Genomic DNA, 16,888 nt, shown 5'->3' on the forward strand with positions numbered 1-16,888 from the left:
GCACTGGGCGGGCAGCAGGTCACAGCACAGAGAGCTTCAAACCTGGCTGAGGGCAAAAACAGCTGCTCTGAAGTCAGACACTCCTCAGGGGGAGAGTTGGGGTTATCTGTAGCAAAAAGTGGTGTTGGCATTGTTGAGGGGAGGGTTTCTTAGCTGCATTTGCTCTTGGTTAGTGATGGCAAATATTTCATTACTGACCTCTTCAGACATCTACTGAAACTGATTTTTGCACAGGAGGGTTGGGCAAGAGGCTGCTGGTTTGGGAGATTTTCCTGCTGTTGTGAAAACACTTGTGTTGATGTGAGGACAGCAGGAGTAGGGCCTTGCAACTAATAATAGATTTGAGACCTCCAAATTGCAAGTACAGCTTGGGTTTGTACATATAAAAGCTGCCCAGGTATTGGCTCTGACATCCAGTAAATAAGCTCTGCTGTTTTACAATGTATTTATAAAATTGTTGGAGAAGATGCAAAAGAATAGTGAGTTCCTTCTTCCTCAGCTAATCAGAAATCAGTCTGTACAATTTCTTCCACGGTTTCATATTTTTGTCTTTCCAGTCTCAGATAGAGGAGATTCTCAACGCAGTGCTGAGTGCCTTGGATGAGCCCCCAGCCAGGTAAGTGCAGTGCACCTCTGTGACAGCATTGTCTGCCTCTGCACCAGGGCTGGGGCCCTGCTTGTGTGCCTTGAAATCTCTGTGGAGAGAACAATCCTGGAGTTCTATCCCAATTTTAAATCCAGCTGAGGGGGGCAGCTGCCACACCATGTTGAATTTGGTGGGGTTTTTACTTTCTTTTTATTTTTTTTTATTTTTCCTCTGAGCAGAAAATTAACTGTCCCTCTGTGTTGCTGCCCTGCAGAGCTCTGGGGGCTCCTTCTTGGCAGGGCTGCTTGTCCTGCTGCCTCAGGCTGCACGAGAGGCTCTGCAAGGCTGCCAGGACTGTGAGCTTGTTCCTGCTCCCGGCCTCTGCTGCCACCCTGATTGCCAAGGTTGCCCAGCTTCAGCCCCCAGCTGTGAGTACCAAGAACTCTTGGCTTGATGCCAGCAGGGTACCCAGAAATGTCACAGGAGTGGCACAACACGCTGGGTTTGGGTCAGACCCAGTCTCAGTTTGAAGAATTCACACTCTGAGCAAGACTGTGATAATCTCAGAGAGGTGTGGAGTCACCTGATGAGTTTGGTTCTTATTGAAAATAAGGTCAGGTGCTCAGGTTTGCTGTGATAAGCTTTGTTTTAAGGCTGGTTTTGTTTCCCCTTAAACATTTGCTGTCTTTACTTCCTGGAACAAGCTTAAGCACAACCTGCCTGTAAGCACTGCACTTTCCCAGCCTCTGCTCTTTATTCAAGCAGTGCTGGGTCTGTTGCTGGCCTCGTGTGTTCTGGGTGTGTTTGGGCCTTCTCTTTAGAAATACTGATTTAAATCAGTTGTCCATTGCTGTCCTGCTTGAGCTGTGTTTATTTTGTTGTCTTCCCCTCTGTGTGGGCAGGTTCCAGGGGATGCTGTGCAGGAAGTGCCAAGGCTGCTCAGTGGAGCTCTGAGGGAAGCTCGTGCCTGGTTCAGAAACGTTTTAAAGGAGAAATTACTGAAGGAGTACCTGCACCACGTGGCCTTCTCTTTGTTCTTTGAGCTTCGGGTCTGTTACCTTCTGATAATGTCAGTACAAAGGGGCTTTGCAGTGGCTTAGCCAGGGTCCTGAGTCTGCTGCTCAGAGCTCTTTGCTGGGCTCTGCAGCTGTGGCTGGGTAAGGAATGGGTGGGGTGGGCAGTGTTGGAGCTCACCTCTGCTCTGCTCATCCTTGGTGTTGCTGAAGGCACTGCTGGGGTGAGGAGCTGCCCCTTGGTGTCGTCCTGCTCCCAGTGTGTCCCACTGGTTGTCCTCAGGCCTTCCAGCAGGCAAAGCTCAGAGCAGCCCTGCCAGTCTGGGCTGCTGCTCCCGGCCCTCCCTGGGACAGTTTGCAGCAGCAGGGTGGAAGTGGCTCATCCAAAACTCTCCTTCAGCAGCTGAGACACTTACACACTGTTGGGGCTTAGAAGCTGCCTTTTGCAGCTCTGGGAGTGTTCCTTTTCCTCAGGGTGGAAACATCTGGAAGGGCTGCAGGCTGTCTGAGGCGTGTGGGGCATCTCAACATTGTTCTTTTCATTTCCTTTCTCTGTGAAATCCCAGCACTCAGTGCTTTGGGTTGGTGTGCTTGTCCCCTGCAGGCCTGGAATAAGTTTGTGACTATCAGCTTTCCAGATGAGCAGTTCACCCAGACCTGGAGGAACACTTTACTTGCAGATCTGAAGAAAAGAATCCAGCAGGTAGGGGAGACTCCAGGCAGCCTTGGCTGCTGTCCAGAGCAGATGCAGTGGCTTGTGCTGAGCTTGGAGCAGGACAGGTGCAGAGTGGCTTTGGCCATGACAATGTCCCACTCTGTAACTTTGGTCAGGCTGCAGGTCCTAGTGCTTCAGAGGGAATTCACATTCTGAACAATGGGGTCACCTCTGTGGGTTTAAGAACCAGCGAGTGCAAAGTAAACACCATGGGGCTCAGAGAAGCCAAGTTGGTGCCTCACTTTTCATTCCTTGTGCTGTTCAGGCTCCCAAATGCACACCCAGCTGTGTTAATCCCTTCCAAAGTGACACTGTCCATCTCCTCATCTCCTTCCTACAGCAGTTACACATTTCCTTAAGCCATTGATTTTCACAGTGAAATCAGGAAACAAATATTTTCTGCTGTGAGCTTGGCTTGGAGAGGTGGGTATTAAGTAATCACACTCTTTAGATGGAAGTCATTAAAGTCTTTTCCAAGCATTTATTTGTTTGATCTCTCTCCCAGGCCCTCAGAAATGGGCTGATGTTCAGGTTCCTTTTATTGTCCTGATAGCAGCACGCTTCATGCTGCCAGGAGAAACACTTTTGAGTAGATGAGAAATCTCCCTTTTGCCCTTCAGGAGCCTCCAGTGAACCAAATCTTGGTGTACTGCTGTCAGCATCCCCAAATCACACAGATGGACCCCTCCATCAGCTGGTGCTTCCACAACTGTGCTGTAGAGGCTGTGCCTGCAGCTTGCCAGGTATGGTGTGTGCCCTGGTAGGGGAAGGGAGGAGACAGAAAAGTTAAATTCCCCAGCAATTCTGTTGCACAGGGGTGTGCCTCGTGGTGGAAGGGGAAGGTGGATGTTGCTTGAGCTGCTGTGGGTTGTTTGTTAAAGCAACAACAAAAAATATCAACAAGAAATCAGGACATGAGGTCCGTGAGGAAGATTTGTAATGTGTTTCCACTGTGAGCTCTGGAGTCAGTTGTGTCACAGGGCTGGTTTGGCAGGCACAGACCCAGCGGGACCCCAGAGTCTGACCCACCCCTGCCCCTCTGTGTGCCCTGGCAGATGCAGAGCAATCTCCTGGAGCAGATCTCTGCCTACAACATGGGCCAGTTCAGCCAGCTCGTGTCTGCTGTCATTGTCAAGTCGTGGCCAGTCAAGCCTGGGCAGTCTGAGGGTGATTTTGATACGATTCTGCACCACCTGCTCACGTGGCCTGACATCAAACATACCTTCAACTTTAATGGTAGGTCTGTAGTTGGGTTTTAGGAGGCCCTGAGAAGCTTTTCTCTGCCCCACTGCTGCCACTGCACAGAGCAGCAGAGAGGAATTGTCCTGCTCTTGTTTTAGTCCCTATCTCAAAGCTTGAACTATTCAGCTTGGAGAGGGAACTCTTTGGGTTTGGAGAGGGAAGGCCAAGGAAGAGGGAGCCATTATTCCACTTCTAATCCACTGCAGTTTCCTCATGATTTGTGGACCATAACTTCTTTCTCTGAGGAATTCTCACAAGTTTTTGGCACACAAAAATGCCCAAAGAGTTGGCCAAGTGAATGGATCCTAGTGGCTTTTGTTTGCCCCACAGGGTTTGGGTCCGGGCTCTCCGTGGAAGGTTTCCACATTTCTGTCCTAAATTCCTGGCTTTGCTCAAAAAGACGTGAGGGGTTGGAGGGTGGTGTGAGTCCACAGGCTCTTGGGTAGGGGTTCAGTAGGAAATGGAAGGACTCTGTGCCATGGCATGGAAAAGTTCCCGATTCTCCCTGTTGTTTGGGAAACATGACGTGCTTTGTGTCTGGAACAGGAACAAACAGAAACCTCCTGGACAAGCTGACAGAGGAAGCCAAGGATGTCATGGCCATAGCAGACTCTGTGCTCACGAGTGTCACCGACGACATCCACAGCGGCTGCATCCTGGTGAAACACCTGGAGCAGGTGTTCCAGCACCAGGAGCAGTTCCTCTGCATCTGGGAGACAAGTGAGGGATGGCTTCAAAGGGGCACGGTTGGCTGAGAGCATCACTGTGGTGATGCTGGGGATGCTCAGGAAGGGGTTGGGAATGCTCAGGAAGGGGCTGCAGGGGTTGGGAATGCTCAGGAAGTGCTGCAGCACTTTGGAGTGCTGTCCCTTAGCCTGGGCAGGCAGCTCCCAGCTCCAGTTGGTGTTGTCACTGCAGGGTTTGTGACTCTGCAGTTCCCAGCCTGAGTTGGGGTGCAGGGCTTGGGAAGCTCTGCTTTGTGACTACAGGTGAATTTTCTTTCAGAGCACCAGCAACGACCAAATGAGGAAAAGGAGCTGCTCCAGAGAAGCCTGAAAGAGCTGCTGGCATTGAGGCATGAGGAAGTCACACAGCTCAGAAGAGAGGAAAAAGCAGTAGGAACCTTCCTGAGCATGTGCAGGAAGGTGCAGAAGTCTGTGAGAGGTAGAGTTCTGGGGGAGCAGTCTGGAAGTGGCAACTCTAGAAAACAGCATTTTCCTTGAAAATCCCTTGGCTTTGGGAGCAGGTTTGATTCTAAGCCCCAAAGTGAGGGTGAGGAGGGGTGGGGGAAGTAAAACCAGAGCATTGAGGGGATCCACCTGCCTGGTAGCATTTTGTGGCTTGAGGAGGGGGATGAAGGGAGCTGGAATCAGCCTGCACCAGCTGATCTCCCTCTGGCCTGTCTCTGGTTTACAGTGAATGTTGGTGAGGTGGCATTTCAACACTCAAAAGATCTTCGCTTCAAAAGACTGAATCAAGTTGTGGTGCTGGGAAAGAGGCCCCTGCAGGCCTTCTACAGCCTGAGCCCTGAGCTGAAAGAGTTTGTCCACAAAATGCACTCTTTCAAGGACAGCCTGATCTTCCAGCAGTTCTGGGAGGAGGCAGCACAGAAGGCAGGAGAGGAGTATGTGTGTGACAGTCCAGAGGAGGATGAGGAGGAGGACGAGGATGAGGATGAGGAGGAGATTGCTCCTGAGCTGGACCTTGATGAAGTTTTGAACAGCGTGATCCGCCCTTGCTTTGACAGCTATGCCATGCTGTATGATGATCTCAGATCAGGAAGTCTCACGCTTTCTGCAGTGGATAGAACTTTCCGGGAATTCACAAATCATCCTGAGGATCTCAGGGTGGAGCTGAACACCATCTGTGGCCTTCAGCCTGCAGAGGACAGAGGCTGGGTTGACCTGCGAGTGCAGCAGATCCAGCAGTACCATGAAATGCATTTAACCTTGGATGCTGCCAAGATCATTGCCCGTGTCAAAGAGAGTTTAGGCCTCTCTGGTGACTTCAGTATCCTGGAAAACTTGTTGCATATAGTAAGTATCCCTGACCTTGGCTTTGTACTATCAGGGTGTTGGCTAAATTTGAACCTTCCCACAAGTCTACCTCACTTTTTCAGAGCCATTCCTTGAAGCAAAATGGTTATTTGAGGTAAAAATCAGATGTTCCAAGTGCTTTTGTGTAGTCATTCCTTAAAGGGAGGTGATGATGTTGCTCTGTTGGGGTGTGGCTTTGCAGAGGGCTTTTCGTTTCCCTTCTGCAGAACCAGTGGCATTCCCAATTCCAGACTCAGCGTGTGTTTGCACCATTTGCTTTCCAGACAGAAAAGCTTGAATCCTACAAGACCCAGAAGCTGGATTCCATCAGCCCTGAGCTCGTGCAAGCCAAGAAGCTGCTGCAGGGGATCACTGTGGCCCGCCGTGGCTGTCTGAGGGAGCTGGCCCAGCAGAAGGAGTTTGTCTGCTGGGTCAGAGAGGCACTGAAAGGTGTGTGCTGCTCAGCCAGGAATCACAGAGCACGAGAAGGGATGGCAGATTGTGTGGGGGCAGAAGGAGCACTGAATCCCTGACCCATCTGCTTTGTGCAGCTTCTGGTGTTGAGAGTTCCATCTCTGATGGGTTTTGGTGTGCAGTGTGCTATGAGGACCCTTTAAACGTGCCCAGGCACTGGTGCAGCACACAAGGACCACCCTGCTGGGAGCTAGGCTGGCCTGGAGGGCTTCAGCAGCTGCTGCTACTCAGTTCAGACCTGTTGTTTCAGGGGATGAAGCTGTGTGTGTGCCAGCTGAGCTGCTGTCCTGCACAGTTCACCTGAACACACCCCCAGGCACTGCTCCCATCCTGGATGGGGGCCTGTGGGGATCCTTGGATGGATGGATGGCCAGGGAGGGCTGATGGGGAGGGGGCAGTTCCCCAGGAGCTGCCGTTCCAAACTTTCTCCCTGCATTTCCTATAGAGGGTGTGATGAGGGCTGCTATCGAGCTGCCTCACACGTTGCTCACTCCTGTGTGCCTCATTTCAGACATCAACGAGCTGAAGGTGTTTGTTGACCTGGCCTCCATCTCGGCGGGGGAGAACGACATGGACGTGGACCGTGTGGCCTGTTTCCACGGCACTGTGCACGGCTACTCCTCCCTGCTCTACGAGCTGCGCCACGACTCGGGCTTCCAGGACTTCATGCGCTGCTTGCAGAAGCTGTGGCGAGCCCTGGACAGCGACGAGACCCTCCCTGAGAAACTGGTGAGTGCTGCTGGAGCGGGGCCTCTGCATCCTCCTGCCTCTGCCTTCCAGGAGTGGCTGGAAGTTGGGCTGCACTGGCCAAGTGGCACCTGTGACTCTTGTTATTGGAGGAAAAACAGCTGATGTTCCTGTGGCACTAAAGTTCCCTGCAGCAGCTGTAACTGGTGTTTCTCCAGGGCACCATGAGGCTTTCCAGTGTGATGTGGTGTGGCCTGGCTTGTGAAAGTTTGGTGGGGAAGAGGGGAGGCAAATGCCTGGGACCTCTTACATGTTGCAGCGGGGTCTGCCTCTGTAGCAGGAGGTGTTGGAGCGCTGTGGGCTCTGTTCAGCCTCCCATGGAGTGGGTAAGGAAGAGCTGTGCCGAAGGAGCAGGCTGAAACCAGTACTCATTCCTTTCTTCCTTCTCCATTACAAAACTCTCGTGCCAGCCCAAGCTGTTTGTCCTGGTCAGGTGTGAGCAGAGATCACATTTCAGAGCAGATGGGCAGTGCAGTGTCTCCTCTCCCCACAGCGTGCTTCGGCCCAGCACCTGGAGTGGCTGAAGACAGTGAAGGAGAGCCATGGCTCCGTGGAGCTGTCCTCGCTGTCCCTGGCAGCTGCCATCAACAGCAGAGGGGTCTACGTGCTGAGGGCCCCAGCTGATGGCCAGAAGGTGAGGCTGAGGTCACTCAGCTCCCTCTGCCCCTCCTGCCCGGGGGCTGCTGCCCTGGCCTGGGGCAGAGCTCAGCCCCAGCCACGCTGACAGCTCCTTCCTGCTCCTGGCAGGTCTCCTTGGACAGTGTCCTGCGCTTCACCCTCCCGGGGAGCTCGGGGGACACCGAGGCCTCCTGGAAGTACTCGCTGTCAGAGCTCCGCGAGCTGCAGAACAAGCTGATGCTCATGTCGGCCAAGGGAGAGCAAGGCCTGGAGGTGGAGAGGTTCTCTGAGGTCAGATTCCAAACCCAGAGGGTTACTGGTGTTGGGGCCAGGCTGGGTTTTCCCTTGAGTATAAGCATTTGAGGCTGTGGTTGACAGTGGAGTTGCTGGGGGGGTGGTCACAGGCACGTGGGTGTTCCTGTGTTCCTGCCTTTGGTTCCTTGCTAAGGTGGACCTAAGCTGGAGACTGAACAGTGAACTGGTTGGTGGCCTTATCCTCTGGCTGCACTGGGGATTGTCCTGGCTGGCAGCATCACTGTCATTTTGTAGCAAGCTGGGAGTTCCTTCCTGATTTCCTAGGGATGCTGCTGTTGAAAAGTCACAGAGAGTCTGTGGCTGCTGTGCAAGGCCTGACACACCTTGGGGCCAAAGACTTTCTCTTCATTGAATGTCTTTCCAGTGGTTTCGTGGCTGAAACTCGTAAATCAGCTTGTTTCTCTCTCCTCTGTCCTCCCACAGGTCTTTTCCAATGTCCAGAGACTTGCCCAGGCCTTTATAGACCTGTACTCAGCTGGGAACATGCTTTTCCGCTCCTGGCTTGCCCAGGTGTATTGTTCACCCCACAAAGAATCCTGCGTTTTTATAGACTTCTCCCTGGGCCCCATCCCAGTGCTGGAAGGGCAAGGGGATATGGCAGCTGTGCTCCCAGCCCTCTGCAAGACCATGGAGAGTTTCCTGGAGAGCTGGAAAAGCTTCATGAACGCCAAGCGTTGTGAGCATTTCTACCTGAACTACTACAGCGCGGAGCAGCTGGTGTTCCTGTGCTCAGAGCTGGGCAGGGGCAGCCCCAGCCAGGCTGCCCTCATGATGCTCTCCTTCCTCAACCCCCACTGCACCGAGCAGGATGTGCTCACAGCCCTCGAGAGCCAGGGCCCTCCCAGCTCAGCCCAGGCTGGCTCTGACTTCCAAGTGCTGCTGGATGGGGAGGGGGACCTGAGCGCACGGCTGGAGCACATCTGGGAGTGCTACATGAGCAACATGAGCTCCTTCCTCCCCAGCTGCCTGGACATGGACACTCTGGGCGTGTGGCTGAAGAACCTGGCCAGCAGGGGCAGGGATCGTGTCACCAGAGACTTCCCTCAGGACCTGCTCTACGTGGGCCAGCCCAACCTCATCAGCTGCCCTCGCTCCGAGGTGCTCAGCTCCGCCCTGGCCATTTACATGAACAGCCCCGAGCAGCCCCTTCCCACCTTCGACGAGGTGCTGCTGTGCACGCCCCAGACCAGCGCAGAGCAGGTGGGGCTGTTCCTGCGCCGCTGCCTCATCCCCTGCCAGGGGGGGAACAAGATCTACACCATGCTCTACGCCGATGAGCTGAGCTACGACGTCAGCAAGAGGGCAGAGGAGCTGTTCCAGCACCTGCAGTGCTACAACAGCTCCTACAGGCTCATCATCCTGTGCAACTGCGAGGGGGAGAACAGCTACCTGCCCTCTGCCTTCAGCCACTACAAGGTGCACATGATTCCCCAGAGGCCACGGGCAGAGATCCAGCAGTACCTGCAGCGCCACTTCCGAGTGCCTCAGCCCTCCGACTCGGCCGCAGCCGTGTTCAAGGAGCACATGTGTGTTGGGATTGTGTCCTCCAAAAGAGCTGGCATGGGTAAGATGGCATGCGCAACGTGGGCTCTGCTGAGAGCTCAAAAGCAGGGTGGGGTTGCCCTTGCCAGGTTTTGTGTCAAGATTTAAGTGTCTCGGTCAAAAAGAGCAATTCAGACTAGTCAGTGCAGGGAGGTGAAAGCTGGAAGTCGCCTTGTCCCATGGTTTGACTTTAGAAACAAGCACAAAAGAGAATAGACTCAAGTCCTAATAAAGAGTAAAGCTTCTCTCAGGCAGTGGAAGGAAATAAAGCTTATAGATAAACAAGAGCCATGTGTTGGATTCCAGGCTCCAACCAGCTGCTCAAACCAGATTTAGACTTTCTTCTGGAATGCCTTTTTGGAAGCTCCAGAGATTTTAGGGCATGGAGTACTTAAGCATTTTATTTCCTTCTGTCTGTTATGGTCTTAATGCGATATATCTGATATTGATAGCTGTAATTCTTGTGGTGTTTTTAATAACAGGGAAATCTCTGTATGTGAAGAGGCTGCATGAGAGACTGCAAGAAGAGCAGCCTGATTGCACAGAACTTCTGAAAACCATCAGACTGATTGAACCAGAAGTGGATGAAGATAAAGTGCTAAAATCTCTCCTGCCTTTTCTGAAGAAAGAACACCAGACAAAGCCCATGATATTCCATTTTGATATCACCTCCTCAGTGAGTACATCCCTCCCTCTCACAGCTGCCTGGTCCTACAGGTTCTGTGTGGACCCTTTCAGGAGCTTTCTTTAAAGCTCTTGTTTCTCATCCAGCCATTTCCCTAGCTTGTGTTCTCTCATTATTGTGTAAGTAACACAAATACCATTTAGGTGATTGAACTCTGGAGCAGTTGCCCAGAGAAGCTGTAGAGTCTCCACCTTGGAGACATTAAAAACCTGACTGAATGTGGCCCTGGGCAGCCTGTTCTAGCTGAGCCTCCTTTGAGGAGAGAGCCTCCCCACCCTCAGCTGTTCTGTGATTCTGTGAAGTTGTGATGGATAAATAAAGAAGTGCTTTGCTATCTCTCCTTGTGACAGGTGCAGCGTGGCATTCCAGAGTTTCTCTTCAAGCTGTTGGTTCTGCAGTACCTGACAGATAATAATGGCAATATGTGGCTAAGGCAAAAGTGTCACCTGTACATCATTGAAATCCTGGAGGGGTCCCCAGTGCCAAAGACAACAGCCAGACCTGTAGGTACCAGCAATGCTCCTTTCTGGGAATTTCTCAGTCACTTTGCACGTGTTTGTACATACAGCTGTGGTGAGCTGTAGAGACTGTAACTGTGAACACAGCACAGGAGTTCCCTATTTCATTGGAGGTGTGCTGTATTCCCTAACAAACTGGTGTCCCTGGTGTTGTACAAAGTGTCACTAAGACCAGACAGCAAATTAGGCCTGTCTGGTTTCATTGGGTTGATGATTTCTGAAGGCATGTTAGTCCAAGCCTCACTGCCCCCACTGTAACATTTATAGGAAATATAAAAATGCAAAATCCAATCTCCCTCACAGTAATTTGCATGTTTGAAAGTAGGGGAATATTTATATGGATCTGTAAGAACAGAATGTAGAAGCAAATGGAATAAATACCAGCAGTTTCTTGGGTTTAGTTTTCTTTGAAGCAGCCTTGAGAAGGGGCTGGAGGTGATGCCAGGCTCGTGTTCCTGGAAGGAAAATGTAGGAGGGAAGAGGATTCCTTGGTGCACTTTAAATGGATGAAAGGATGCACGGGGAAAAGGCTGGCTCCTGTTCCTCAGGTCGGTGGTTTTAGGCAAGGAGACTGTTAAGAACAGATTAACTAAGCTGATGAAGAGTGAGGCTGCAGCTCTGAGATGACCTTTTCTTTTCTTTTTCTCTTCTCCAGATGTCAGTGAACCAGAAGTATCACTTCTTGGATGTGTTCCCTAAAATAACATGCAAGTCTCCCAAAGAAGTGCTAGAAATGGAGACACTTGGGAGCCGTGCCGGGCATGTGGGAATGGACGAGGAGGAGTTTTGCAGTGAGGCTTTCCAGAGACCCTTCCAGTACCTGAAGAGGTTTGACCAGGGCTGTAACCTGGACAGGTTCTGCTATGAGGCGCTCTCGGTGGAAGGCAGCCCTGCAGAATGCCTGCAGCTCTTCCTGCTGCACTGCGGGGTCGTGGATCCCTCCTGGGCAGAGCTCCGCAACTTCACCTGGTTCCTCAACGTGCAGCTGAGGGACTGCGAAGCCTCTGTCTTCTGCAACCCTGACTTTGTCGGGGACACTCTGAATGGCTTCAAGAACTTTGTGGTTGGCTTCATGATTCTAATGGCGCGGGACTTTGCGACGCCCTCCCTGAGCATTTCCGACCAGAGCTCGGGAAGACGATCCTCCCACCTGGAGAACGTTCCGGAGGAAGATCTGCTTCCTTTCCGCATCAGGAAGAAGTGGGAGTCAGAGCCTCATCCCTACCTGTTTTTCAATGAGGATCGTGTGTCCATGACATTCATTGGTTTCCACTTCCAGCAGAGCAGGAATCGCATTGATGCCATCAATCCTCTGAACGGGACTGTCATCAAGAAGGACATCATGACTGCCCAGCTCTACCAGGGCCTGTTAATGCAGAGGGTTCCCTTCAACGTGCCCTTCGATCAGCTGCCCCGCAACGAGAAGCTCGAGAGGCTCTGCATGGTGCTGGGGCTCCCCTGGGTGTTTGACCCTGATGAGACCTACGAGCTCACCATGGACAACATGCTGAAAATCCTGGCCATCGAGATGCGATTCCGCTGCAACATCCCCGTGGTCATCATGGGAGAAACGGGCTGTGGGAAAACCAGGCTGGTGAAGTTCCTGTGCCAGTTACGCAGAAGCTTCATCGAGGTGGAGAACATGAAGCTTGTCAAGGTTCATGGAGGTACCACTGCAGAGATGATCTACGCCAGGATCAGAGAAGCAGAAGCCCTGGCTATATCCAACAAGGAGCAGCACGGCTTGGACACCGTGCTCTTTTTTGACGAAGCCAACACGACGGAGGCCGTGAGCAGCATCAAGGAGGTTCTGTGTGACCGCACGGTGCAGGGGCAGCCCCTGGCCCCTGGCTCTGGCCTGAGGATCATCGCAGCCTGCAATCCCTACCGGAAGCACACGGACAGGATGATCCAACGCCTGGAGCTGGCTGGGCTGGGCTACCGGGTGAAGGCCGACGACACGCGGGAGAAGCTGGGCTCCATCCCGCTGCGGCAGCTCGTGTACCGCGTGCACGCGCTCCCGCCCAGCATGATCCCGCTGGTCTGGGACTTCGGGCAGCTCAACAACTGCACCGAGAAGATGTACATCCAGCAGATCGTGCAGCGCGTGGCCGAGCAGCTGCAGCTCATGACCAAGGACGACGTGAGGACGGTCACAGAGGTGCTCTTTGCCTCCCAGCAGTACATGAGGCAGAGGGACGATGAGTGCAGCTTTGTCAGCCTGCGGGACGTGGAGCGCTGCATGGAGGTGTTCAAGTGGTTTTACAGGCACAGCCCCATGCTGCTGAGGGAGCTGGAGAAGTACCTGGCCGAGAGGAAAGCCCCCAAGGGCAGCAGTGACAGGAATGGTGTCATCTGGTCCTTGGTGCTGGCAGTCGGGGTCTGTTACCACGCGTCCCTGGAAGAGAAGGAACCATACAGGACTGCCATCAGCCAGGTCCTCCCAAAGCCTTATGATACCCAGAAAAAGATTTTGGAAGAAATCACTCTGATGCAGGACTTATTCCTGAGTGGGGTACCACTCCGGGATACCATAGCAAGGAACTTGGCCTTGAAGGAAAATGTCTTCATGATGGTCATCTGTATTGAGCTGAAAATCCCCCTTTTTCTGGTGGGGAAGCCTGGCAGCTCCAAATCCCTGGCAAAAACCATCGTGGCCGATGCTATGCAGGGCCAAGCAGCTCATTCTGATCTGTTCAAGGACCTGAAGCAGATCCATCTCGTGTCTTTTCAGTGCAGCCCCCTCTCCACTCCAGAGGGCATCATTGGCACTTTCAAGCACTGTGCTCGATTCCAGGAAGGGAAGAACTTGGAGGAGTATGTATCAGTGGTGGTTTTGGATGAGATTGGGCTGGCAGAAGACTCTCCCAAAATGCCCCTGAAGACTTTGCATCCACTTTTGGAGGATGGCTGCATAGATGATGTCCCTCTTCCTCACAAAAAGGTTGGCTTCATTGGGATTTCCAACTGGGCTTTGGACCCTGCTAAGATGAATCGAGGCATCTTTGTGTCTCGTGGTGACCCCAGCAGAGAGGAGCTCATCGAGAGCGCGAAGGGCATTTGCTGCTCGGCACGAGGGGCTCTGCAGAAGGTCGAGCAGTATTTCCATCACTTTGCAGATGCATATGAGAACATTTGCAAGGCCCAAGACAGGGAGTTCTTTGGCCTGCGTGACTACTACAGCCTCATAAAGATGTTTTTTGCCCTAGCCAAGAGCTCCAAAAGCGAGCCCACACCTCAGGACATCGCCGCAGTGGTTCTTCGTAACTTTGGTGGCAAAGATGACGTCAATGCCTTGGAAATATTCACTTCCAAGTTGCTAGAGAAAGGGGAGATCCGTGCTCACGATATCAGTAGGATAGAGCTGATCCGACAGAACATTTACAGCAGCGCTGAGGATGGGGACTGCAGGTACCTGCTGGTGTTGACTGAGAACTACGCTGCGTTGCAGATCCTCCAGCAGGCTTTTTTCACTGCCCGCCAGCAGCCAGAAATCATCTTTGGCTCCAGTTTTCCTAAGGACCAAGAATACACCCAGATATGCAGGAACATCAACCGAGTGAAGGTGTGCATGGAAACCGGCAAGATGGTTGTGCTCCTCAACCTGCAGAACCTCTACGAGAGCCTCTACGATGCCCTCAACCAGTACTACGTGTACCTGGCCGGGCAGAAGTACGTGGACCTGGGGCTGGGCACGCACCGGGTGAAGTGCCGGGTGCACCCCGAGTTCCGCCTGATCGTCATCGAGGAGAAGGAGGTGGTGTACAAGCACTTCCCCATCCCGCTGATCAACCGGCTGGAGAAGCACTACCTGGACATCAGCACCGTGCTGGACGGGGCGCAGCGGGAGGCCGTGCAGGAGCTGGAGCGCTGGGTGCAGGAGTTCACGGCCGTTAACACGGAGGAGCACTTCATCAGCCAGCAGCAGTACAGCCCCGCGGACGTGTTCGTGGGCTACCACGCCGACACCTGCGCCTCGCTGGTGCTGCAGGGCACGCAGCGCCTGCGCCCGGCCTGCGCGCCCGCCGAGCTGCTGCCCCGCGTCGCCGAGCGGGCGCGGCTGGCGCTGCTCAACTGTGCCACCCCCGACGCCGTCGTCCGCCTCTGCAACTCCGTGGGGGTGTTCATGGCACCCGCCCTGGCACACACCTACTTCAGGGAGCAGCACCACACCTCCTTCGCCGACTTCCTGGGTGCCCACGTGCGGGCAGGGGCTGGGCCACAGACTGCCTTCACCGAGGTGAGCCCGGGGCGCTGCCAACCTTCCTGGGGCGCTGCCAGCCCTGCCGGGGCGCTGCCAACCTTCCCGGGGCATTGCCAGCCCTGCCAGGGCACTGCCAGCCCTACTGACCCCTCTCAGCTCTGTGTGCCAGGGCTGCAGCATGGCACCACCTGTGTGTGCCACTGTGATGGGCGTGCAGAGCTGGGTGCTGGCAAATAAATGCTGATTTTGGGGTGCAGTGCAGCTCTGCAGCAGCCTGGGGTGCAGTGCAGCTTTCCAGCGGGCTGGGGGAGCAGTGCAGCTCTGCAGCAGCCTAGCAGCCCTGCAAGCACAGGTGCTGCATCGCTGCCCCTCTCTCCCCAGGTCACCACCTTCTCCCGGCTGCTCACCAGTGCCGACGTTGCCTGCCTGGAGAGGGAGGTGCAGGGCAAGGCCCAGAGGCCCCAGCTGCTGTTCCTGCAGCAGTTTGACACCGAGTTCTCCTTCCTGAAGGGCATCCGGTGAGTGTGGGCCGGGGTTTCCCTGCAATGGGCTGGCAGCTGTGTGCAGGGTGTGTGGGCAGAGCACTCAGAGCAGCACAGATGGAAAAGGGAGCCTGTGCTGGCACGGGGCTGGCTCTGCCCAGATATCTGCTGATAAGGGACAAACCTTGTCAGCTCCATCACATGAGATGGGGTTTGGTGGTTTCCTCTCCCCTCCTGCAGCAGCCAAAGCTAATGTGGAGTGACTGGCTCTGTGGTCTTTAATGTTTGATCTTTATACTCAGTGACTTCTGTTAAATCTCTTTTCACTCTTCAGGGATTTCCTGGATTCCACTACAGGAAATAAAGTCCTCATTATTCAGACAGACTTTGAAGGTGGCTCTCAGAATGCCCAGCTCATTGCCTCAGCCAAGTGAGTGGGTGTGGAGTGCTTCAGTTCTGCCTGGCCACTCCTCCCTGTGTTTGGTTATTGGTGCTCTTTGGGGATCTCACACTCAGCAACGTGCAATCCTTTATTCTGTAGCAGAATGAATCCAAATGCACTGATTGTATTTCAAATAATGTATACCCCAAGTCAGAGTAAGCTAAGCTGGGTGAAATGAGCAGATAATCCCCTTTGAAGTGTGAATTCTGGGCACTGGCTGCAGGATTCCCGAAGGGCTGAGGGCCACGGGATCATTCAGGGCACAGCTGGAGGTGGCAGCTCAGCACCACAGCTGGGAGGGAGGAGTGGGGGTCACCTGTGCCTGTTCTGGGACAGGACCCGTGTCCGTGGGCCCCTGTGTGCCCTTGCTGTGCCACCAGCATTTCCCCTCTGCTGCAGGTACACCGTGGTCAATGAGATCAACAAGGTGGACCTGGGAGAGGCCTCTGTCTTTGTTTACTTCATCATGAAGCTCTCCCGGCTGAAAGGAGGCACCTCCTACGTGGGATTCCATGGAGGTGGGTGTGCCCATCTGTCCCTTCAGGCAGTCTGTTCCTTTCAGTGCTGACAAGCTGGGCTCAGTGTGTCCTGTGGGTTGTCAGAGCTGCTTCCCTGTGCCACAGGGCTGCCCAGAGGAGCAGTACCTGGCAGGGAGCACCTTGTCCTGCCTGCTGGCAGACAGGTCCCCTCTGCAGTCATGGAGAGCAGCACAGAGCCATGAGGGTGACTCTGTGGGTGTGCTGTCCTCCAGAGGCTCTGGAGCAGGTGCTGGTGTGTTCAGCAAGGTTCCTCTGGGTCTGGAGGCTTCTGAGAGCCTCAGAACCTTGGAACTGTCAGGCAGGGATGTGTGCAGCAGCAGGGTCTGAGGGCATTGTGCTCTCCCCTCCTGCAGCTAGAGGTGAGAGTTGGTGACCTGTGAAGGTAACCCAGGGGCTGGCAGGTGATTCTGGGGGAGCTGCTCGGGAAGAACAAGGCTGGGAGTGATTCCTTGCTCTGTGCCTGCAGGGCTGTGGCAGTCGGTGCACATCGACGACCTGCGCAGGTCCAAGGACATGATCTCTGACCTGGCAGCCCTGCAGAACCTCACCATCAGCCAGGTGTTCTCCCAGGAGCCAGCTGCAGCCAGAGGTGAGCTGTGTGCTGGGGAGAGGGGGAGCTGTGGCCCCACACTTGGTGCTGCAGGAGCTGATGCCTGCCACAGCCTGTCTGATGACTTTCCTGGTTTTGGGGGGCTCCCCACATGTATTTAATTCATTACTACAACTTTAG

At 53.8% G+C, this 16,888-nt stretch overlaps 1 protein-coding gene across 1 annotated transcript in view; it reads left to right on the forward strand.

Moving 5' to 3' along the window:
• Window positions 1–16,888, forward strand: part of RNF213 (ring finger protein 213) — a 42,505-nt gene that overhangs the window by 6,380 nt on the left and 19,237 nt on the right. The window contains exons 10-30 of the mRNA XM_058039049.1: window positions 564–616; window positions 861–1,014; window positions 1,489–1,635; window positions 2,204–2,302; window positions 2,935–3,057; window positions 3,370–3,550; window positions 4,103–4,276; window positions 4,562–4,720; window positions 4,973–5,592; window positions 5,877–6,042; window positions 6,578–6,795; window positions 7,307–7,447; window positions 7,561–7,722; window positions 8,170–9,310; window positions 9,771–9,964; window positions 10,324–10,476; window positions 11,147–14,731; window positions 15,077–15,213; window positions 15,512–15,607; window positions 16,019–16,137; window positions 16,625–16,747. Of these exons, the coding sequence (XP_057895032.1) occupies window positions 564–616; window positions 861–1,014; window positions 1,489–1,635; window positions 2,204–2,302; window positions 2,935–3,057; window positions 3,370–3,550; window positions 4,103–4,276; window positions 4,562–4,720; window positions 4,973–5,592; window positions 5,877–6,042; window positions 6,578–6,795; window positions 7,307–7,447; window positions 7,561–7,722; window positions 8,170–9,310; window positions 9,771–9,964; window positions 10,324–10,476; window positions 11,147–14,731; window positions 15,077–15,213; window positions 15,512–15,607; window positions 16,019–16,137; window positions 16,625–16,747 (7,945 nt within the window). The remainder of the gene's footprint in view (window positions 1–563; window positions 617–860; window positions 1,015–1,488; window positions 1,636–2,203; window positions 2,303–2,934; window positions 3,058–3,369; window positions 3,551–4,102; window positions 4,277–4,561; window positions 4,721–4,972; window positions 5,593–5,876; window positions 6,043–6,577; window positions 6,796–7,306; window positions 7,448–7,560; window positions 7,723–8,169; window positions 9,311–9,770; window positions 9,965–10,323; window positions 10,477–11,146; window positions 14,732–15,076; window positions 15,214–15,511; window positions 15,608–16,018; window positions 16,138–16,624; window positions 16,748–16,888) is intronic.

The sequence above is a fragment of the Melospiza georgiana genome, chromosome 21 (assembly GCF_028018845.1).
Source record: "Melospiza georgiana isolate bMelGeo1 chromosome 21, bMelGeo1.pri, whole genome shotgun sequence".
In the NCBI taxonomy this organism is placed as follows: domain Eukaryota; kingdom Metazoa; phylum Chordata; class Aves; order Passeriformes; family Passerellidae; genus Melospiza; species Melospiza georgiana.